Source organism: Passer montanus, unplaced genomic scaffold (genome assembly GCF_014805655.1).
Source record: "Passer montanus isolate IOZ18808 unplaced genomic scaffold, ASM1480565v1 scaffold37, whole genome shotgun sequence".
Lineage (NCBI taxonomy): Eukaryota > Metazoa > Chordata > Aves > Passeriformes > Passeridae > Passer > Passer montanus.
In genome coordinates this window covers 7,961,641-7,985,943 of record NW_024368485.1, presented here as the reverse complement: position 1 = coordinate 7,985,943, position 24,303 = coordinate 7,961,641, and the positions used below count along the sequence as shown (strand labels likewise).

Genomic DNA, 24,303 nt, shown 5'->3' with positions numbered 1-24,303 from the left:
CTCTAGTCCTAGCCCACAGCACGAGGACTCTTGCCAGTTTTTAAATTAGCTCATCAGAACTCAGGCCAATTAATTCATTTAGAAAGACTACAATCTTTAGAAAGAATAAAATCTAATCTACAAATTTCATTTGGGTTCCCTATTTCCCCAGCTCCTGTCTCTGAATTCCAATAAAGCTCTGTAGTAGATCTCAGATGTAGAAGGACTTAGGAAGCCACTTTCTCAAAGTCAAGGATACTCCACAAATTCCACAGGAGACTTTGTAAGCTGCTCAAGCCCTTTGGTTTCCACGAAGGAAGACATCTCAAAGCTTTTGTTGCGTTCTGCAGGTTTAGAGGGGAGATAAAAGCAGGGATAAAACAAGTTAGAGCACAGACTGGAGTGGTTAATGCCAGTCCCCAGTCCCACCTGCAGCTCACCAGCTCTTTCCAGCCTGGTCCCAAGGAATTCCCCCAGGGCTTTGCTGACAGCAGTGACCTTGCTCTGCACACACTCAGGCCCCACCTGCAGTGCCCAGATTGAGGGCACTGCTGCTGCACCAGCTGCAGGCAACAGTGGGGCTGTACCTGAGAGGGGAGCCCAGAGATCACCCCTGGGACACAGGGGCACTGCTGGGCCTCTGGCTTGTCTCTGCAGGCTGATGTGAGGCTGGGAGCCACCTGGAGCTGGAAGAACTGATGTCCATGTCAGACTGAAGAGAGCAGAGCAGTGCAGTGGCTCTCAGTACATCAGGGGCAAGGTCACAGCTGTCAAAGCCACCAAACATCACTACCCAGCCATCCCTGAAGGTGCCCTCCTGTGCCCCAGCAGGGACTCAGACCTAATCCCCAGCTGATATCAGGCTTTTATGTTCTCTTTCATTTGGTGAAACGTTCTGATCTGCCAGAGGTGAACAGCTGCTCCTCCCCGTCTGAGCTGGCAGGAACAAACACCAATTTGTGCAGCACTTGTCACTCACCTTTGCCTGGTGTGGACACAGGCTCTCAATGCAGCCAGGCACCAGGGTGCAGCAGAGCCTAATCCAAGACCCTGCTAGCTCCAGTGCCTTCCCTTCAGTGCAGAGGAAAGGGTTTCTGTGCACCAGCAGCTTCCCACTGCATCCCAACCAGCCCTGTGGCTGCCTACAAGGGCCACAGCTCTGGAGGTCAAATCCATTCACTCAGCTCTGATCTGTTTCAAAATGAGGGCATCAGTGCCTGTGCTGGAGCAAGAGCTCTCCAGCCTCACCACTTCACTGAAAGCAAGCAGTAAGGCAGAGAAAGCCTGGGCTCATCCAGGTTCAGAGATGAGTGTGACTGTGCAGGGCTGCCAGCTCCCAAACTGCCAAGCTGCAGGGGAGGCACAAAACTGAACAGAAGCTCAGAGGAGAGGACAGAACAGGTGGGCACTGTCCTGCTAGGGAGCCAGAAAGGAAGCAGTGGATCCAAAGAAATATCTAGGGCCACTGTGAGAGGAAGATGTGCTGCCAGCCTGGGAACTACAAACCTGTGCTGAAGAGTCAGAGGGTGAACATGGGTTTCCAAAAGTAATTCTCTGCCTCTAGGAGAGCTGGGACTCACCTTTATGGTGGTCCCTATTTCTTATCAGCAACCATCATGCTACTGCTATTATTCACAGCTGTTATCTCCTAATGGTGAACAATTCCTGTTATTCCCTAAAGGCTGCTCTCCTACCACTCCCTCTTCCTTTCTAACACATAATATCCTTTCTTTCTCCAGCTGGCTCACCTCCATCTCAGCTTCTCATAAAGACACTGAGATTATTCTTATTCCAGCTACCCCGTACTGATAGCGCAGCACTAGCAACACACGTGTCCTGGTCTTATCCTATTTAGAATGTAGGTGCTAGAATTTCTTGCAGTAATAAACTCTTATTTCCCAGCCTTGTCTTTAAGTAGAGCATTTGTAGGAAACCAGAGCTGGTAGCTGTTGAAGGATTTGGTTACCAACTGTCCAGAGCCTAATCAGACTCGTAATTAAAATAAGAACAATTATTTCCTTGTAGTATCTGGAGAGGATTAAGGGACCTGCCCTTTGAAGAAAAGACTGTGCAGGGGAGACATTTCTTTCTTGTGATACATTACACTGTGCTATCTTATCAGGAGCAAATTACTGCAGAGCGAACAAATAACTCATTGAAAACTGTCTGAAAATTGTGGAAAAATACACTTACAGCTACCTGCTGCCAGAGAGGAGGGAACCTTTCTAGTGAGGGCAATCAGGGCCCTGGTACAGATCCACTGCTATTCAATATTTCTGTTTCCAGCTTGGATGCAAGACCAGAAAATGCTCTTTTAAAATGTGTGAATGACAGAGGCAGTGAGGTACTGCTGTCAACTCAGAGGTCTGGATCACAAAGCCAAACAAACTCTGCATAAAACATAATGTATTAGCAAAGTGCTGTAACACTGAAACTATAAAACTGTATAAAAGACAAGTATGGATCTCTATAATTAAGAAAGTGAGGTCAAGTGAACAAAAGTAAAATTTTTGGGAAACAGCTGGATAGATAGCCAACTGAAAAGCAATCCTCATTTAATCCTTTCTTCATTCAGCTCCTTTAATGAAGATCCAGCAGTGAGGATCCAGCAGTCCAGGCCAAGACTAAGACCAGAACACCCAAGTTGTTCTTCAGCCAGCCAGCAACATTTACCACCCAGGGCCATATTTATCACATAATGATTCTTTTGACACAAACACCAAAAATTTAATTCCTTATCAATATGAATTCACTGAAACTCTATTATTGATCAAAGGTCACATCAGGACTTAGGAGAAAAATCTGGACAGCAGCACATCTTTACAAAAAGCAAAACTCAAGAAAGGCAAAGGCATGTGAACAGAAAGAAAAAAAAACCAAACCCTACATGAGACAATTCTGTAACAGCTGCATCAACTTGTAGTGCTAGGATTCACATGGCTTCCTTTCCAGAAGGCACATCTCCTTCCCACTGTGCTCTTGTAACTCTCATTAGAGCTGGAGGAGATGACAAACACCCAAAGGGACTCTACTGCAGGGAACAAGCACAGCTCCCTGCTCGCTGCTGGGACTGCTCGTGTGTGGTATCTGTATAAACACCACATACAAATGAACACTTGGGAACTTCCTGCGTGTTTGTTATTCATCACAGCAAATGCCACATCTTGTACAGAGACATGGGCTTAGGCAACAATTACCTGTCCTCTGCCAAGGACAGCACAAACCCAGAATAAATTAAAATGCTGTACACTTCTTTAACTAAAAAGCTCCAAAAGCACATTAAAACCTGTCAAAACAAAGTGAAAAAGGGCAGGCAAACAGTGGGAGGGTGTGCATCAAGGAAGGCAGAGATGCTGCAGTGCTTCCTGAGGATGCCACTGAGTGCATTCCTAGCAGGCATCTTCTGTAAAGGCCAGCAGGGGGTGAAATTATGGCCCTTTCTTTGTAACACACAGAGGCAGAAAGTGAATCTGCACGTGGGGAAGGGCAGACTCTGCTTGTCCTGAATCTTCTGTAGAAATACTAAAGACAAAAAGCAGTAGGAATATTTACGATCACCTTTCTCAAACTGCTCCAGTCATGGACAACATAGACAATGTGAACACACAACTTTCAAAACTGTTTTTGAAATGTCAGCATGTTTACTGTTGATGAAGTTGGATATTTAGACTAAAAGAGGTTTGAAAACACAAATGGATTTATCTGGCTGGATACCAAGGGAACATTTTCTGTTTGTGTTCCTGTATCTAATTGAGAGGAAGCCAAGCAGCATTTCTGCAGAACTCTGCCAAACACTTGCCAGGTAATTTTAAGATGTCTCTTACTTACTTTTTGATACTTCGAATGACTCAAACTTCACAGGCTGAATGTAGTTTACCAGGTTAGACATCTCTTCTGTGGCCATAGCCTCACTCCCAGCAGTACCCTAGGCAAGAGAAGGAAAATGCTGCAGTTGGGTTTGTCCACCAGAGGCCACAAATGCCAAAGTTTTCTATCAATTGTGGTGTCTTTCACTGCCCCTGGCTAGAGAAGGCAATGCTTCAGGTAGGGAATGCCACACAGGAAAGAACAAAACAGGCTGGAAGATGTCAGTGTTTACACTGAACTGATGCTCTGTTCAGAATGCCACATAGGAAAGAACAAAACAGGCTGGAAGGTGTCAGTGTTTACACTGAACTGATGCTCTGTTCATTCTTTTCTCGTGCTCCCAGGGAAGGGACTGCACTGCCTCCACCCCTGCCCAGTGCTGAGCACACGCATCAGTGCTCCTGGATAAATAAGAAAGCTCTCCGTTTTTGGGGTCAGGTTTTTCATCCAACAGTGCTAAACACCACAGGCAGCTGCCTCAAACAGATCTGCTGTGGTGCTATTTGTTCTTAATCTTGAGAAAACAGAGGTGCAAACAAAGCAAAGCCACTTCCAAACCGCCCAACAAGGGAGCTGGGGAGGCTGGTGCAGAGCTCGCCGCTGCCCTGCCTCCCTTTCTCCACTGGATGGCAGCTCCACTCCTGCTCACAGGCACCAACCCATCCCCAAACCACCTCTCGCAGCCCTTACTTCATCCATCGACGACTTCTTGCAGTCGTCATCGTAGTCATCATCATCGTCGCTCTCCATCTCTGCCTCCCCTGGAAAGTTTCAAGCAGAAGACAACGAATGGCTGGGGCAGCAGTGACAATCAGCAGTGACAGTTCCCAGAGGGGTGTGCAAGCAGCAGTGCTGGGGGCAGCCTGTGCCGTGCATGTGCTTTTTGTCCAGCACCAATCAATCCCAGCACTGCTCCTGAGGGACCCATCCATGCTCAGCAGGATTCCAGGTGTTATTGCCCAACCAAACAGGAGCTCTTCCTTTGCAGCTGCTTGGTGCTTGTTGTTTGGCAGTCAGCTCTGAGAGGGGAGCGCAGTGTGCTCAGTGTGTGGGCAGGGTTCACAGACTGCTCTGAGATATCCCGAGTTGGCACACAGCCCCAGGACCTCTGGGAGTGCCTCAGCCCCGCTGGGAAGCAGAAATCACCATGAAAACCCATGTGCTTCTGCTGTGCCGTGCCACCAAGGGCTGCCTGGCAGACCCCAGGTGTGCTGGCCATGCCACACCCTGCTCTGGGCTCAGCAGAGCTGGCACGGCCTGGCACAGGAGCCAAAGTGCCAGCGATGCCCTTGGCAGGGCTCTGGAGCAGAGCTGAGCCGTGCCAGCTGAGGGCACTGCAAACCCAGCAATGGCAGCAGCTGCCAAGGCTCCTCCTGTCCCTGAGAGCTCAGAGCAAACGCACCAAACAAAGCAATCTCCTGCCTGGCTCCTGATTGCAGGGTACTCACCAAACTTCCACGGCAAGGCGAGAATTAATTCATGTTAATTAGCAAAGGCCTCCCCTCGCCTTCAAAATGTTTTGATTGGTTGCATCAGAAATGAAATAATTACGGAATATCAAGTTTATCTTTGCCTTTAGAAACCCTTCTTGTGGACCTGGGTGTCATAAAGTGTACCCTGTGCATCTTAAGGCTCTGCAAAGGAAGATTTATTTATCCTGCAGTCACCTATCCACACCTATCCACAGAGTGGCAGCTCTCCCTGAAGACTTTATTCCACAAACCTCCCAGCTGTCTTCAGCAGTGGCAGCACAAAAATCTTACTGTGCAGCATTCCCAAGTTCTCCAGAGAATGGTAATTCAGTCTCAGCTCCTCCTGCCAGGGTGGGGCCCAATCCCAAGAGCCCTGAGTCCATGAAGAACTCCTCTCTGCTCCCCCAGGTCTGGCCCAGAGGGTCCCCTCTGAGCACAGGGAGCACACAGGAGTGTGCCTTGCACAACCCGAGGATGACTACCCAGCCTGCACTTCCTTCCAGATGCAGCTGTTGAAATGTCAGGCTTTTATTCATCAACACACTTCTTCCTGAACGTTTCATTGAGGAAAATAACATGATTGCTCAACAGGCTCAGGGGATGGCTCAGGGAGCCCCAGCACAATGCAGAGAGCCAGGCAAGCTCTCACAGGATCTGCCCTGACAGTCTCTGCATGGGGAGCTCTCCACTGATTTAACCAGACTGGCAAAAGAACACCAGAAGGGGGAGGTGGGCAGGTTCTGGCCAGTTGCCCCTCTGAGACCAGAGGCACATGATAGCCTGCTCCTGCTGGAAGTGCCCAGAGAGGAAAGTACAAAGTTGGTTCATTTAAAAACATTTAACAACATACTCCCAAGGAGATCAAATCTCATTTTCAAGTTCTGCATCAGACAGCAAAAGCAGGACAAGTAACACACAGGAGTGGAATGAAACAGAGAGGTTCAGGAGGTGTGGCACATCTGCACTGCCTTTCCCCCAGCAGCACAGCCCTGTGCTCACAGCCAGCCCTCTCTCCCTGATGCATGGCAGGGCCACAAAGGCACCTTGAGGCTGTCTAAGGGACAATTAGCTGTGATACCATCATTACTGTCTGCATGTCGATGGGACTGCAAGCCCAGGTCAGCACAGGACCTCTTCAGCGCTCCCTGGCACACAAACACAGTGAGAATGGAGTCCTTCTCCAAGGAAGCCAAACAAAAGCCTGCCCGTGGACAGAGGCAGCAGAAGAATATCAAGAAATGAGAGGATGCTGCTCCCTACCACGAGTTAAAACACAGGTACTGCCAAGCACTCACAGGCAGAAGGGCCCAGGAAAGTCAGAGGGCAGCTTGGAGGATGTTTTCAAGGAGCTGTCCCTGCTGGGTGGGGCAGTGTGGAGGAGATATAAAAGTGCTCCTCGGGAGAAACAACAAGTGGGCAGAGGAGGCTGAACCCCAGCTGAAGAGTAGAGGGCTTCAACCCACTACTACTGACTGGAGGGTGCTCAGGAGAGCTGGGAATCACCAAATCCCTGGGTGGAGGAAGCACTGTGCTGAACACTACCCATTCTCACCATCCTGACAGATACTGGCAGCCTAATAAAACCAAAGGTTAGACAGTGCTGAAATTCAGAGGAGTCTGGTCATCTCAGACCCTTTCAAACAATGGCCAGGATGAATTATGAATGTGGTACTTGCTGGGGCAGCTTGTTACCTCTGCAGCCACCAGCATCCCGGGGGGCAATCACCTTTTGGGTTTTTTCCACTGTGCATCAGCACTGGATGACTTTTAAAAAGGGAAAAATAAACTTTATTCAGTTTGATAAACCTTTGCTTTGTAACAACGGTGTCAGCTGGCATCAGCAGCAGTTACATACACTGAGCCTAAAACCTTTTCTGCAGTTTTCCATTTAGGCATCATGAAAGCATGGAGCCAGTTCTGCCCTCTGTCTCTGTCTCCCACGACTCCTTCCTTGCAGCACCCACTGCTCTGACAAAACCATCATCCTATCAGTGAGAAACAACAATCTGCTTATTTAACAGCATTTAAATACTGCTCCATTAGCAAGATTTGGCTCCTTTCAGTGTGGGCCTGCTCCTGGTGAAATGCACGTCCCTGCAGAACTGCCACTGCTCCTCCTGCACTGTGACAGAACTTCTGTTCATTGTGCAGCACCAGCCAGGTCTGAGAGGCTTGTTTACCAAAATTGCAGTCTATCTCACAAGGGTTATCTCAGGAATTCTTCTTCTGCTTCGTCAGCTTTGCTCTACCTTTAGAAAAAGTTTTTTCCACTGACATGTACTGAAGTCACTTCCCACATCAGTTTCATGGGCGTCCTGCAAGGCATCCCACAAAGCTCAGAATTCCTCCTTCAATTATTGCTACTATTTCACCAGCACTACAGTTTTATATGGTCTTATAACACATCAAAATGTGGGTTTACTTGAGTTTAAATCTGACCTCAAGCAGTGTAAGAAACAGCAAATCTTGATATCAACTCCAGTATGAATTTCCACTTTGTTTTGCACTGCTGTGAAAAAACTCATTTAGAATCTCCAGAAGGCCAAATCAGCACAACTTTCTCCTGGAGATCAGCAGCAATTCTGACAGGAGCTATACAACCCAACAGAGTAGTTTGAATAATATGTCCAAGTTGCTAAATGTCAAGATTATATTAAGGTTGGAGTACTGAAACACTTAATGCTGAGAAATATTAAGAGTCAGGCTTCTGATTAATTGCTTTACTCCAGAAAGAAATTGGTGTTGGGTGCAGAGGAGCACAAGGCTTGCAGAGCTCCAGGATGACACATTGCTAATGTGGAGATGTGAGAAGGGTGTCATGGTGACTCTTGGGCTGTGCCGTGTGGAAACTCTTCACTAGCACAATGTTCTTATAAAATGGTGAATAATTTCTTTGTAACTGTCCACACACAGAAAAACTGGCACCTGGCTTCCAGAAATGCTGCATTCTCATAGCTGTAAGCTGTAGCTGTAGTCTCTAGAGCTCTGAATGCTTAAAAATTCAAAGTACTCTAGAAAAATGACATTCTGGGTGTTCCTCATCACTCATCCCTAGGGTGTTCTTAAGTTCTGTCAGATTCGTCTGTCCTCAGATAAAATTGGTTTAATGATATTGCACTTCCCACAGGTCTCGTTCAGATCAATTCACTGCTGTTTGTCAGGAGCTCACAGGCAGCCTGGTACCCCCACAGAAACTCACTGAGGAGGCTCCATCTAGGATCAAGTACTGAATGACAGGGAGAGGAAAAATATTGACTAATTGCATTCTCAGAAAGAGGCACGAGTCCTAAAGGAGAAGCAGAGGCTGACACAAGGACTACAAGCAATGTGTTTTGGCAGTCACAGGTGACCACAGCAATTCTGCAGTCTCACTTCCAGCATTTCTCATTTGTAAGCACTCATCAGAGGTAATACAGGCATAATAGTCACAGTTAATTTGTAAAATTACACACCCTGTTAGGGGATTGACCCTTCTGCCTGGCATCACCATCATCATCTTTGTTCACAGCCCAGGCTTTTCCCAGGAGAGCTCCTGGAGAGGCTCCTGAAGGACAGAGCTGGGGCCCTCTGTGCAGCCCAGCCCCAGAAAGCCAAGGCTGTGCTCTCTGCCACTGTCCCCACCCTGTGCTGCTCACAGAAATGGGGAGCTGGGAGTGCAGGGCTCATTTCAAATGCTGGAGAGGAGGCAGCTGGCAGACATACCTACTTTTCTCCTGCTTGGGATTTGTCTAAAGCAAATCAAGAAAATAGTATTAAGTCATCCCTGACACCGGGATGAATCTTCCTTTGAAGCATGCCATTTTCATAGTTCCTTAAAAACAACAGTTGAAAACTCTTTCTTTGCTGCTAATAGGATAAACAATGTTATCCACAAATGAAGCAGGATTTCTTTCCTGTTAATTCAGCTTGGGGCAAACTGCCAGCATGAAAATTTTCAGCTCAGTTAATCAGAGTTCAGAAAAAAACTACAAACAATGGGGAAAAGTTTTAAATGGCAAATGGCAATGAACTTGTATTTCAGCAGAGCTTTCAATTCACTCTGTAAGTTTTCTACTGCTGGGGCATAAATGTCTGTGCTGGTAAGAACACAAAATTTTAGTCTTGACAGGAGAAGAAATTCCAGTGCAGGGAACAGACACTGGGCTGGGAATCAGGATATAGAGACTTGATTATTCCTGCCTGTTTCCATCTCTGGAACAGAAGAACATCTATAGCACTTTAAACCGAGTTTCATAACACGTTCCCAAGTAATGCAGGAGAACAGCAGGTTGAGGAACAGGGATCTCATCCCCTTTTCCTAAACCCTGAGGCACTGCAGACACTCTGCAGCTCCCCTGGGGAATGGGTTCTGTCTGGGAGGGCACCAAATAATGGCAGGCACAGCCCAGAGGCAACAAGGGAAAGAAAACATTTATATTTGCTATTGGGCTTGGGCCCACAGGAAAGGCAGCCAAGGGTGGAGGAGCTGGCAGCTGCCTGTCCTTAATGAGCAGTGCAGAGAAATGTTAGCACACATCAGTGAGCCCTGGGTCATTCCATGAGAGCTCCTCACAGAGCAGGCTCCAGGATCACTGACACCTCAGCCTTGTTTCCTGCTGAGCAACCCACACTGCTGCACCACTGCAAATGGATGGGATTGCAGCTGCATTTGTGCCTGAGAGGATCAGCAGACCCAAGTCCTACCTGCTCCAGGGGAGGAAGGCTCAAACATACTGGATGTGTCACTGCACGTGTTGGAAGCTTGCTCCGACAGCTTCTTCTTTGCACTCCCGTCTGCTGACTTATGAGACTTCTTCTTATTCTTCACCAGGATTTTGTACATCAAATCCATAGGGCTTGGGAGAGGAACGCCAGCTTCCAGCTTCCAGGAGGAAAGGGGGGAGATTTGTTAGAACAGCAGAAGAAACAGAGTTATGGCAGTTTCTTAGGCACCATGTGGTACAGGACACTCCTGTCACCTCTGTAAGCCCTGTTAAAATGAAATGGATTTTGCACAAGAGGCAATGTCAACATTGAATGAAACAGGGCTACTGAGGGCACTTAAGAAGAAAAATGCTTTATGAAGTGTCTGCAGTAATAACCAAAACAAGCACTAGCTCAGATGTGAGAGTCTACGTTTTAAAATGGCAGCTGTGAGGATCAATTGCATTTAAGACATCACAATTCATCTATCAGAGCAATCTCTGCATCAGAAACGATGCTTAAGTCACCAAGAGCTCACGTTGCTTCACTGCCTCCCTTGGACTGAAAGGCTTTATATGAAGAATGAGGCAGGACTGAGACACTCCAGTAAAATGCCCCAGCCACTGGGATGTGATGAACACCGAGGCACCTTACCGGGTACTTTTCCAACGGATCCATAAGCAGTGCATCTCCAAATATCAATCTGCAGTACTCTGCCATTTTTGCCTGTTGTTTAGGGCTGAGGGGAAGAAAAGAAAGAAAGAAATGAGTCCTACTAATGCTCCAGAGTGAAAGCAGCAGTAATGGAGTACCTCATGGCTCTAAACTAGATATAATTTCCTGATCCAATAGCTGTGAATTTTTCAGTGAGACTTACATATATCATGCAACTATTTCAATTCCTATGACAGAATTTATCAAAGGGAACATACATGAAGTAAAGGCATAAGTCAATGGACTAACAGTGAAACAACCATAACATGAATTTGCCTCTTTCAGACGATACTTTTATTCAAAATTTAAGTATTTTCCCCCTCATTTTACTTTATACACACGCCTGCCATTTTTCTTGCACTACAGGAGTTCTCACAACATCCTCTATAAGGAAACTGAACCTCAGCAAACTCTACCTATAACCAATTTTCCCAAAGTGCAACCAAAAGATGAAGTAATTCCTGCATGCCAGTGATGGAAGTTTTAGGACTGAAGATAGGTTTTATGGCTCAGAAACATTACTCCAAGCTTCTCAAAATGCAGCTCAGTACCACAGTCACTCTCTAATTTTAGAAAACTGAGGAGTTTTGTTACATGTGCCTGTTTAAAATGCGTAGCATCTGAGCTGAGGCATCTTTCAGTTTCCTTTTCTGACACTCTGTTGGGAAGCCTCGATTAAAGGACAGGTTTATATGGCTTAATATAACTTCCTCAGCTCCTGCTAATTAGGATCTGCATATCATGGAAGAGACAGGGATGCTATAAGCCCTTATGTTACCATGGAGCTACTTCTCATGACAAAATAGAGCTGGGTTTAGAGAAAAAAAAGAGAAAAAATGCTCATTTTTCTCTTGCAAACCTGGAGTTCAGCCCTGCCTGTGCCCAGCTGGTCAGTGGTTACCAACTCCCAGGGTCAGTCAGAGCTGACAAAAAGGTTGGGTGGCCAAATGACACTTCAATCAGAAAATGTAATTTCTCTGGGATCAGCATCCTGGCTGCCCCTGGAAGCAGATAGGGGGTGAAGCAGTCATTAGCTCAGTCACTGACAGAAAATACTGCCAGGAGGCTTTAAATTATTCCCCAAAGCAAGAGCTGCACGCAGTTCAAATCCCGAGAGCATTTCACCAACGCTGCGTTTTGCATGCAGCCAATTCTGCACAAAAAGAAGCTAAAAGGCACTTTGGGCTGAGGAGGGGGAATCAAGCTGAAGACAAGCAGGGCAGCAGAACAAAGAACCCACACGGGAGGAGGTGATGGGAGAGCAGATCAGGCTGGGACGTTGTGCTGGGCATTTCCAACCCATTTCCAACCCTCAGCTCCCGAGGCACCGCTCCAGCAGAGTGTGCATGTGCCCAAAATCCAGAAGTCATCAGTGAGCTTTAGCTCAGTCTGCTCCACAGCGTGTCCTTTGAACACATCCATTCTCCCAGAAGCCAGGAAGTTCAAAGGACAACTCCTTGAATCAAAAGAGGGCATTTATTGAAAGTGGAGTCATTAGATGTGACATCATCATCATCACCCTTAAATGGGCACAACTCCAAAAAGAACTCTCCATAGGAATTAAAAAATATAAAAAGTAAGAGTTAAATGTAATAAATTCCCAGTCACCACCACAGCTAGAACTGATCCTTCTGATCTTCCGTGTTTAATTACATGTTTACCTCAAAGAGAGCACAGTGAGAACTTTCATTTTTGCAAACGAGAAAAAAGTAATGCAACATTCTGTTGGTTCAGAGTATAAATTCCAATGTCACTGCATCCCAGAGGCAGAAAGTAGGAAAATTATGTGGAAAGCTAATAGGTTTTAATACCACAAAAAACCCTTCAGGTAGTAAACAAGGCCAAACGAGGAAAATCTTGACATTACAAAATTACTTGTCTTTGTGAACTGGACTATGTGTACAAATATTTGTAAAAGCTCCTAAGGGGGGATAGAAAAAAATTTAGGAGTACCAGCATTTAACTGTGTGGTAGATCTTTGTGTTCCCTCTCTCCCTAACATACATATCTATGTATGCCCTGCTGCAAGAGAGTGATCATTAGGAATAGCAGATTACATATCCCTAGTTAAGTATTTAAAGAAGCTGGAATACCAGTTTCTTTTGATTTTCCATTCTTTGAAAATGATGAACCAGAGCAACAGAAACACCCAGTTTTCTAAATCAGTATGTTCCCCCAGTTTTGTTATGGAGTCAAAACCCAGGTGTTTCTTGGTCCACATCTCCTGTTACTGGAAACTCTGTCAGCATTCATGCATTGCAGAGAAAACTGATTGTTTGAAAAGAGCTGACTTTATCTGCTTTATGATTTCTGCTGTGCAGACACAGACAGGTAGCACACAGACTTGTTACAAGTGCCCCCAAAATGTGCCAGGGCGAGGGGACTTAAAGCAGGAGCATGATACCTGGAGATACAGAAATATAAAGAAAATTAAGAAATGCATTCATTACCATTATTGCATTGCCTCACTTTGTTTTACTGAGTTTTGCCATGCCTATAATGAAGGTCAACCACAGAGGCTCCTTGGCACAACTGCTGCTCCCAACATTACATTTTTATCACTTCTGCAGAGATACTTCCTCTGCATAAGACAAAGGCACAGATGCTTCCCAGAAGAGTCTAAAATAATTCAAAGTGTGGGATGAAAAAGTGATAAAAATCCTGTTAATATCTGAAGCAACAATTCCAGCCAGAAAGCAGCAGTATGAATAACTGTAATTAAATTTAATCTTGGAAGCAATCTTATATGGATACTGCTCAAGGATCACTTAACCTTTTTGCTATGTCATCAGTGCATTTCTAATTATAGCGTGTCTGCTTTCAGGTTTGCAGATTGCTTATCGCCTTGCAAGCCCCATTTCCAGCACCAAGGTCTCCTTGAGGTCCTTTCAACATTTTCAGGGCACTTCTCTGCTTTCTTCACAGAACCACAGCTTGTTTTAGTGGCCTTTTTCTCAGTGGGCAACTTTGGACTTCACTATTAATGATGGCATCCATGATATTTTATGTCATCTAAAAGTTACATGCTTGCCTCTTTTTCTTAGCTTTTTATTGCATATAAACAGGCAAGATAAAAATACACTAATAGTGGAGTTATGGTAAAGGAAATAAAACCCTTCATGTGCTGTGAAGATATTGGAGAGGAGCCCTTCTTGAGACACATCAAAGGAAAGCAAATTAGATGATTTACACAGTGTGCTAAAAAGTGATTTTCCCCCTAGGTGGACAAAAAGTGTCAAAAATATTCCCATGAAGAGAAACCAGAAGAAAGAAAAATTGTGTTTTAAGTCCAGTGCTGATTAACACTGTCATATCTATGGTGATGATGTGAAACTTATTTACCTCTGATAATTGCAGTGTGTTTAAAAGCCATGAACACAGGCTAAAACCATATTTTTGTTTAAGCCAATGCCAAAATTTCTAGGGGAGCAGAATTTCGCAACTTGAAAAGCAGAAAAAATATTTGGAAGTAGGAATTGATGAAATGGATTTTCTTGACAGCAATTCTAAAAAAAACATTGGCACTTTTTGTTAACATTTAGAGCAAAGTCCAGCCTTAAGATCTAGGAGCAAAAATTCCAAGTAAATGAAAAGACAAAAGGAGCATTCCATGAAATTAGGTGAACTTTTCTGTGAGTGACATGACTAATTGCAGATTTTTCCTGCAACTGGTGAAGGAATTCAGGGGTAAGTGTAGAAGCTGCTAAAAAACTAGAAATTATTTTCAGGTAAAGCAGAATCAGAAACCACACACGCTGAATCTGATCATTTACTGTAGTAGAAAATAACCACGAGCAGGAAAGCTTTCTCAGAAAGAGAAAACATTTGGTCATGGTTTTGCAAACTTGCTTTGCTGAACCCCTGTGTCTCAGCAGTGTATGGAAAGGGATATCAGAGAACACAACTCAGGTTAATTCCTCATTCCATGGCTGGAGGTTTCTGGAGAGAAAAGTGCCTTCAGTGGGGCAAAGCTGTAAATAACAGCAATGCAGCAGGAACCCTGTCCTGTCCCCTCTGTCACATTCCTGCAGAGCCACGCTGCCTTTAGTTCTGACATCAGCTCATCTCAGAATTTTAAAGCCCCTTTTGTATATAACTTACATCTGACAGGAGTTTATTTCATAAATCTTTTTACTTCTTCACCTTCCCAAAATAGAACAGATCACCCTGGAACAGCTGAAGATTTCACTCGTGATGACTTTAAAGGAAGAAAAATGTAACCCTTGTGGTTAAAATAATGTAGCTGTTGTTTTTCCTCTGCCCCACATTAACAGAGTGAATGTATATTATAATAATTCCAGAAGAATGAGTACAGAATATAATACTTTCAAAAATGATGGTTGACATCTTTTCTGAAGGCCAGAGGCTGCATTTGGAAGCTCTGTGAGTTCAAAGCCACAGGAGTAGGTGAGTGCAGGCCCAAAGGGACACAATGTACCCCAAAAAGAAATGAGGGGCCATTAGAAAAGGCAATTAAACACAGCATCTGTGTGGGCTTTCAGAGGAGGACAGGAACAACTGAGCAGGATTTAAGGGGCAGCTATTTGAATCACAACCCTGTGGCCTCGAGATGTGTGCAGAGCAAATAATAATTGCCCACAAGAGGTAAATTTATACCCTGAGGTATTCAGGTAGTGGAGCTCAGCCCTCTGATTTTAAATTTTTCTACCTACATAATTTTTGAGCAGTACTGCCACATCTGTTCTTTAAAAACATTCTTACATAGCTTCTTCTACCAGTTGCTTCCCTTATGACAGAATGCTGCTCCTAAAAAAATGGAAAAGCAGTTAGCCCTCACCTTTCTCCTCTTACAGAAACAAAAGTGCCAACATAATTTCTGATTTGTATTACAACATAGCTGCCCAAAGAATATTGCTGTTTTACATTGAAAAAAAACCCCAAAAAACAAAAGCAAACCCAAAAATTAATTTCTAAGTCCAAACTGCCCTCAAACTGTTGGAAGTGCTTTCACAGCAAAAAAAAACCCAAAAAAATACAAAAGGGGAAAAGGCAATTCAAGTTAAGGCACAAGTTATGTGTCAATGTCACCCCACTTTGAACGTCACGGTCTCTGCATTCAAAACCAAAGGTAATGTTAAAAAAAAATCAGAACTATAAAAATAAAATAGATCACTGGGACAAAGCTAGACGTGTTCTCATTTATTATTTCTTTTCTTATACAGAAAAATTGTCCTTTTCTAATAACTGGGGAAAAAATAAGAAAATGAAATAAACTTATGCAAACTGTTATTTTTTTGGGCAGAAATTAACAGTTTCTGGCCATCCTCACCACCTATTTTGCAGCCCTAGAAGTCCCTGGTTCTGGCTGTGCCTCTAACACAATTAACAGTTTCTGGCCATCCTCACCACCTATTTTGCAGCCCTAGAAGTCCCTGGTTGTGGCCTCTGCCTCTAACAGGAGAGGCAGACTAAATCCTGAATGTGTTTGCAGCACAGAGCAGGTCACAAGCAGGTGAAATAGTGCCTCGTTTTCCTTGGAGCAGTGCTGCATTCCAGCAGGACATGCTGAGTGAAAAGTTAACAAAATCCCTCTCACAGCCAGACTCCCCCTCCCAAACAAAAGGTTCTGATCAGGGAGGTTTTCAAGAACAGGCCCAATTCCACTTTTGGTAAGAGCTGTTGTTTGGGTCACAGGTGCACACACAACTCCATGCCTAGACCTTGTAAAAAATGAAACATCAGCCAAGAGAAATTGGTAATTACTTACGAATCCACATGGTTTTCAAAGGAAAGGAGGATTGGGAAGGGCGATGTCTTAAATGCACATTCAGCAATGGCTTCTATGACTTCCTAAAGAATCAAAACAAACACAGTTACAAATGGAACTCTCTAAAGAAGCAGAGTTTTAGCCTTTGATGACAGAAAGGACCCAACAAGCTCTGAGATCATTCCCTGAGATCAGACCTTCCTTCCTAAACATCCCAGGAAGCTCTGGATGTGCTCTTGCCACAACCAAATTTTTCAACCTGAACTAAAATCGAATCTCCAAAATGTCTGATGAGTCTCAAACAGCACATTTCTCAAGAAATGACTTATGTCTGCCAAAATCAATAGTTTAAATGTAAAGCTTGGTTTTGATGGGGAGCTGTTCCATGCCTGCAGCTACAGCTTTCATGTGCTGCAATAAAAATGCTCTGACAAAGGCAGATCTTCCAAACATCATCAGCACAACATGTATCCATAAAATCCTTAGTTACTCTGACTCACATTTTAGTTCTCGCTCTTTTTTTTTTTTTGATGACAGAAATCCCTTTAAGGCAAAAGAAAAGAAAAAAGAAATCTTTACTCAATTAAAACAGTTAGTTCTGTGGTAATTATCAGAGGGCTCAGAAAAGAAAACTTCTGTAAAGTTTCCTGTCAACCCTACAGAAAATGAAACCCTAAATCCAGTAGAAAACTCATTTGATGATGATGATTTTAGTGAGGTGCACAACAAATGCACTCATTATTACAAATTATGAAATGTTTCCCTCTTGGAACAAATCTCTCTTCCAGAGGAACACAGAAAACACTGAAGACTTTTCATATGCTGGCAAACTCTGGAGTTTCTAAGAACCCATAAGTCTCTGCCATGCCAAATCATAAGGATGACTAGAACCTAAAAGATGCATTTACGTTAAATGAGCTTTCTCTGGGGATTCCTCCTGTTCATTTTCTGCACTTTTAGAGGCTCAGCTGAGAAGCACAACACTAAGAAATACACTTCCTAAAAGAAAAGCTGAGCTTCTGGTACCTTCTTCTGGCCCACTGGTGTTCAACTGCCTTCCTGCTGCAAGGGGGGATGGAACCCTGCACGAGTGGGGACATAACTGGGGAGTGAAATCAGGATTGAGCTGATGAGGATGAGGAGCTCAGGCAGCGGTTCAGCGAAGGCAAAGGCTCCATGATGAGGGAGAGGAGCTGGCAGGAGTGACTCACCTGGGCCAGCTCTCCAGGTGTGAACATGGTTACACACACAGAGATCCCTGCACGTGGCATGGCACGGCATGGCATGGCGTGGCATGGCCTGGCCTGGCATGGCCTGGCATGGCCTGGCATGGCATCCACGATCCCAGCCTGGCACAGCTGAGGAAAACTGATGGATTTCTGAGTCACAGAGTGAGGACAAAACCGAGGGAGCAAGCAGCCCAGGACACAGGACGGGAGGGCCCAGGGCTGCTCCTGTCACTTCAGGAAGCTGGCTGGGCTGTGCAAGGCAGCAGAGTGAGCAGAACCCCTGAGCCGTGGTCACAGCAGAAGGGGAGCTGATACACGACTCAGCATTCAAGGCATGAATGGATTCTCTCACTCCTGACACATTATTTCCCTGCCATTTTGCTCCTCCCCAGCCGAGCAGCACACTCGGAGTGTTGAAAAGAAATCGAGATGTTTTTCACATTTTTCTGGGTGGATTAAAAAACGCCTGCCCTGCAATGACCGATGAAATACTCCTGAGGAGGTTTAAAATACCTTCCAATATCTCTCCTGCCAGCACAATGCCAAGGGTTGAACATCTAAATATCCAGGGATAATCCTCGTTCCTGCTAATGATCCTTTTAAAAATCAGATTAACTGTTATAAATTCCTGCTCATGACCAAAGCAGTCGAGAGCCATCTTCCCCAATTAAAAGACTTCCAGCAATCAAACCCCATGCCTATAAACATAATTGGCTTCCCATAAACATAACTGGAAAGTTAATAACAAACGTGCAAGAAGGGTGTTTAACGTGTTTCTGTGATTAACTCGATCAGGGAAGAATTAGAGAAAGCAAACTGGAAGAAAAAGGATTGTGCTGGTACAAGTGAAACAGTGTTCTGGCTGTGGCAGACCTGTTTGCTTTTTTCCCTAAAGAAAGGCACTAGAAGACAAAAAACCCCACCCAACAATAGGTTTCAGATAGGGGAGAAATGTCTCAAAGCTGTAGCCACATGCAATCCCTGGAACACAACCCAAGTCAGTAATGAACATTGTCCCACATATTCCTGCACACAGCCAAGGCTAGACATGTATTTCCATGGTGAGGTAGTGTCAAAGATGAAGAAGAATTATTTCTTCACACTTCAAAAATGATTTCCTGAGGTATCACTATAAGCTGTGTTGACTACCAATCCTAACACTACAGGCAAACACCTCCATTATGCTGCTCTAACACCTCAGATCAAAACATCTTTAAGAAGAACAAGAAGATAACAATTTAAGGTTATTGCTAAGGATATGGTCTCTACCTTGTACTGTAGAAAAGGAAATGGAAGATGAAATTCAATAAGAAAGATGACATGTTTGGGTTTTGAATGGCACAAATATCCCTTCACAGCCTCCAAAGATGCTAATTTTTCTTTTTCACCCTCCAGTGCTTTGGGTCTGGTCCCAAGTATCAGGGATGACATTGCACACACACTTACTAATTTTTTTAAAAAATAATGCCAAGTGTCTGGGTCCTGTGCATGGAGCCTGCTCATCTGGCTATGAGCAGCCTATTCTCTGCTCACAGGAATTTAAAGGCTTGCAAATTGTTGAGATCTAGCTGCTACTTCCTGTCTCAGTTCAGGACTTCTGCCTCCCACTGCCAGTGACCAGGCAGAGAGGAGAAAAGGAGTGCACTGATGAGCTGGTTACTGCTGACCCAATCCTGTGGCCTCCAGCTCTGTCCCCTGGAGCTGTAACCCAGCTGTTTCTCCCAGTGCCTTCAGAGCCCCGTGTGCCTCTGTGCAGAGCCAGCTGTGGTGGCTGTGCCCGGTGCTCCAGCCCTGGCTGTGCCTTCTCTCCCATGAGATTTGCTGCAGGGACGTGCACAGGAGCTCGGACCCGGGCACGGAGCCCAGTGCCAGATGGCACTGCTGTCACACCACACAATCCCTTCTCCCCACCACCAGGAGCCTCCCACCACGCAAGGTCCCAGCGCTGCAGCTCTTCTCTTGCAGCCACTCTGCAGCGGCTCTGCAATTCCCCCTTGCAGCAGCTTCTTGCCCTCCCACTCCCACCGCGGCAGCGAGGGTTTTTCAGGAGCAGGCCCGTGCCAGCTGAAGAGCTGCCCAGCCGTACCTTGAAGGAGATCTCGGTGGTCATGGTGAAGCCGTGTGTGATGACGGGCTCCTCCTCGGCCGTGCGGCCCTTCCAGCAGTCCAGCTCCACGCAGCGGCAGCCCGACAGCAGCACCTGCCGGTACATCTCCACCGAGGAGTTGCCAGCCAGCTGCCCAGCTGGGCACAGCACAGAAAGGGAAGTCATTTCGGGCCTCAGCAATGGATACAACTGATCTAACCACAGTCACAGCTAACAGCAGCTTTTGCCCTCAGCTGAGAGGGGTAATGCCCAAAGAACACGGGAAGCGTAAGAACACAACAGAAATCCCTTGGGCACAGTCAGTGTCATGGGCTGGATCCTGCCTCAGTCTAACAGAGAAATAACCCAGCTAAGCCAGCTCAAAAGCTTCTGATGGGCAGCACCAAATACATGAAATAAAACAATAATGATAACAACCACAACTTAGCTCTATGAGATTTTGTTATCCTTGACCAGCGAGACTCAGGAGACCACGACCACGTTTTCTCACATCATGCAACGCAGTTCAGTACAAGATGAAACAAACCCCCTGCAGTCACTAATGGCACCACCATTAGGTCTCAAATCAATATTTAATATGCTAACCACTGCAGTGAGTTGGTCAGAAATTTCCTGATGTGATACTGTATGATGTAGGGACAAATTCAATTAAACTGTCCTTTTCCAATAATGAGATAATATAAATCTAAAAATTAAGAAGGAAAAACTAATTTTTTCCAAACTTGTGAAGTATTAAAAAAGAAACAAACAAACAAAAAAATTCCAACCCAAGTCAACAAAGAAGTCCAGCTGGATTCAGGGAAGGATATCCAGCCAGGTTGTCCTCATCTGCTGCAACAGGTTTGATTCCAGTTATTCAGATATAAATCTCTTGCAGCAGAGTGGTAACAGTAATGGAAGAATGGCTTTGTGCCTCTTTTAGATGTGAAGAAAATGGATGCAGTTTCCTGCTTTCTAGCAGACTTGCTGAGAAGATCTTCCTGGATTTCTTGAAGGAAATTAATTTTCTTTTTAAGGAGGCAGTGAGTTCATTTACAGCAAAGATTCTTTGCTGACTGGGGACATATAAATACTTCATCTAGACTGGCATATACTATAATGCAGATGAATCCTCATTTTATTGTCTCTGTGATTCTGTGTTGAGGTTTTATGCTGGGAAATACACATTTTGGGATTTGCTTCACAAAACAGCTTTGTCTGCTTTTGCTCTTTTTACCTTTTACTAAAAACTGTGTAAGAGAAGCCCTTGTCTGAAAATCCCTGTTTACAGTTTCTGTCTGATGGATGAGGTGGAGCAATCATAAATACTCCACAAGGTATTAACATTACTCCTGTTGAAATCCATCAGAATTCTCAGTTCCTGCTGGAACCAGTGAGAAATATCTGTTAATAACAGAGGAAATTGGGCAGGGCTGGCAGCTCTGAAAATCCAAATGGAGTCAGCAAGTGCCAACGTGTCTCTTCTTTTCTTTTGGAGTTTAGCTTTTTCCCGTTTCACCTTTGATTATGGCAGATTATCTTTCCTCACACAAAAACCTTTCTGGTGCAATTCCAATGTCTGGGTTAAGTAGTGGTTCTTTTTCTTTGCAGGATGCAAACAAACATAAGCATGGATCAGGGAATAACAGCTCACATTTCCATGTACTTATCCCTAAGCATCTGCTGATGAAACCTTGGCTCTCATAGGGACCCACCGAACTCTACTGCCTAAAAAACCCCACTTTCACTTAGAAAACTGCTCTAATGTTGTCTTTCTTTTCCCTCAGAGCACGCAGAGTTTGGATTAACAAGCTCTGCTTCCCAAGAGACTCCTGTGGTTATCAGTGCTAAGTGTTTTGGGCTCTGAGATCCTTCACCTTCCAAAGTGCTTAAGGAAATCATGACATGCATCACTTGCCACATGACACTTCCCACACCTTATTAATAAGGCTCAGACATTTTGGAAGGATTCCTGCAAAGGATAAGAGGATATTCAACCTCCAAACCATACCCCAGGCAGAGTGTAAAATCTTAGCACATATTTTAATAGTCCCAACAGCTCGTTTTTCTGAAATACAGAATATGAGAAATGTTCTCCCAAATCTGGGGGTTTTGTATACATTATTTAGAAATGTCTATTGTGTGAGTCCCTGTTTGCATTTAGTTTAAAATGCCCCTTTTGCATTCTAAAATGTGATAACACAGACACTAAAGGGAACACTTCCAGTATATTGTGAATAGCCTGAATACAGATCAATTTTTCAATACTGGAAATTGAAAGCATTATGAATTCCCTTCTACAATACAAGCAGTGTCTACAGTAACACCATGCATAACATTTGCATCCCATCACCCTATGTGGGCTAAGGAGAAATGGATTTTGACAAAAAAATTCACTTTTCTGAAAAATGTAATTGGCCAAACAATATCTGACAGGACAGGATGCAAAATGAGCTGGTGCAGACTGATCTGAGCTGGGGATGTGACCCAGGTTTCCCCACACAGAGCACTTCCACACTTCTGTAATTTAAGCTGCTCATTTCTCATGAGCAGCATTTCCCATCCTTGCTGGGTTCATCCACCACTGTTTCTCCCAGTGAAAGCTGTTTGCAATACGTGGAGCTAAAACGTGGTTGCTATCTGTTTAAGACATCTTTCCTCCCCAAACTGGGGGATTTTTGGATCTAGCTATTTGGAACCACCCGACTCTTCACTATTCTAGAACCAGAGGCTGCTTCTTCCCTCTCTCCCAACAGTTTCCCCCAGCATGAGGTGCCTGCATCCTCCCTTTGCCGGGCACAAACACGAGCTGCTGCATCTCCTCTGTCCAGCAAGTCCTGGAGCAGCCATCAGTGCCCAGGATCACACACTGGGGGCTGATTGATCACACACTGTGCAGACTGAGAGCCCCACACTGCTGGGAGCCTGGCTCCTCGCTGCAGCAGCCACACAAGGTGCTGGCACCTGAGATTTTTTAGACACAGCACATTTATCTGAATTTATTTTGCTCCTGAGCTGTTTCACCACGCGCAGGACAAGCGGATCAGAGCCCACACTGTGACTGTGCTCCTGCCAGGATCAGGCTCAGCCTGCCTGCTGCTGTGGACACTTCCCATGGACCAAAGCAGGGCTGTGGTGTGGCCAGCAGCAGGAAGGTGTCCCCAGCTTGTCACCCCTTCCCTGTGCTGCTGTCAGCCTGGGAGCTGCTCGGGAGGTGAGGAAGGTCTCAGGGAAGGGCTGAATGCAGGCAATAAGCAGCAGCAGTGGGACTGAGGAGCACTGAGAGCAGAAGGGCTGCAGGATGGTGGATGAGAGGGCACAGGCAGCCACAGAGAAGAGAGCTGCCCCTGCTGAGCCATTTTCTAGGAACAACTGAAATACCAGAGTGTAGCAGGGCAGCAGAGGCTGAGGGTGGGTGGGATGGTCCCACACTGGCTACAAGTGCTCAGCTGCTATCTCAGCAACCTGCTGCTGAGATTATTGCTCCTTTTAGCCAAAACATGTGCTAAAGGTGTGTGATTTCAGTATTCTGCATTTCCCAGAGACAACAGCAAGTTGCCCAGCCCTCAAAACATGCAAAGCTGAGTGTGACATGTCATCGTTTGTCTCTGACTTTGGGTGCTGCTGAAAGAAATGTGCAAAATCACTCCCCACTGTGCCCACAGCAGAAACCTGAGGTGAGACTCCAGGAAAAAGCAGGGTTGCACTTTAAGGGTTCAAAGGAATAAAGAAATAAATATGATAGCAGTGAGAAAAAAAGATGAGACAGTAAAAAAAGTTTCTCAAAGATAACATTTCTTTAAGTTAGCCTAGGTTCACTGCAAATCACTTCTTTCTTCATGGGCTTTTACCTTTGTTCTAAAAAATTACATTTCCCTAAGAAAAAAGAAAGCAGTAACACTTCTAAATAAATAATCAGGACTTGATGTACTGCCAAGGGTTTCTACTAAAGGCTAGGAAAATGATCAGCATAATTAAAAATAAATTCAGAGTGTGCACATGGTGCTTTTTATGTTATAATGTTGTTTCTTTGTGCATGCTTTTTCTGGGTTAAAAAAACTAACAAAGGGAGAGATAATTGGTAGGGCATTAAGCTCAGTAATCATAAAGTAATGCCAGGCTGAATGGTTTTCTTATTGTCCTGATAATTATTACATGACTAGTTGCTATTTCATGGCCTCAGTCAGGGCAAAGGTGCTTCCAAGGCTTCCCTTCCAAAGCCATCAGCACTTGAGCAGATCCTTCAAACTCTTTTGGGAAAAGCAATTGCCTGTCGCCGTTAATTTTATTAATTTCATTTCCTTGTTGGAAGAAAGCAAATGGGAATGTGATTGCTGTGTCCCATGTAGGTTCAGAGCAAAATCCCAGGCTGTCAGGTTTTGCAATGCACAGATAAAAATCAAATCATTAATCCCACTGTCAGCCAGCTGCCACACATTCACTGAACATAATGAAGCCACTACAAGGGAAGGGCTTGTGGTTTGTGCCTGTAAATGTCAAAACATGCACTCTGAAAAGGAACCTGAAAGAGTTTCAAACTTCTCT

At 44.9% G+C, this 24,303-nt stretch overlaps 1 protein-coding gene across 3 annotated transcripts in view; it reads right to left on the bottom strand.

Annotated features, from left to right (window-relative positions):
• PLCB1 (phospholipase C beta 1) overlaps positions 1-24,303 on the bottom strand; it is a 334,392-nt gene that overhangs the window by 77,251 nt on the left and 232,838 nt on the right. For all 3 annotated transcript variants that reach the window (XM_039716849.1, XM_039716851.1, XM_039716850.1), the window contains exons 11-17: positions 19,759-19,916; positions 16,444-16,526; positions 10,656-10,740; positions 10,002-10,179; positions 4,537-4,607; positions 3,808-3,904; positions 239-323 (exon numbers count right to left, since the gene is read on the bottom strand). In XM_039716849.1, the coding sequence (XP_039572783.1) occupies positions 239-323; positions 3,808-3,904; positions 4,537-4,607; positions 10,002-10,179; positions 10,656-10,740; positions 16,444-16,526; positions 19,759-19,916 (757 nt within the window). The remainder of the gene's footprint in view (positions 1-238; positions 324-3,807; positions 3,905-4,536; positions 4,608-10,001; positions 10,180-10,655; positions 10,741-16,443; positions 16,527-19,758; positions 19,917-24,303) is intronic.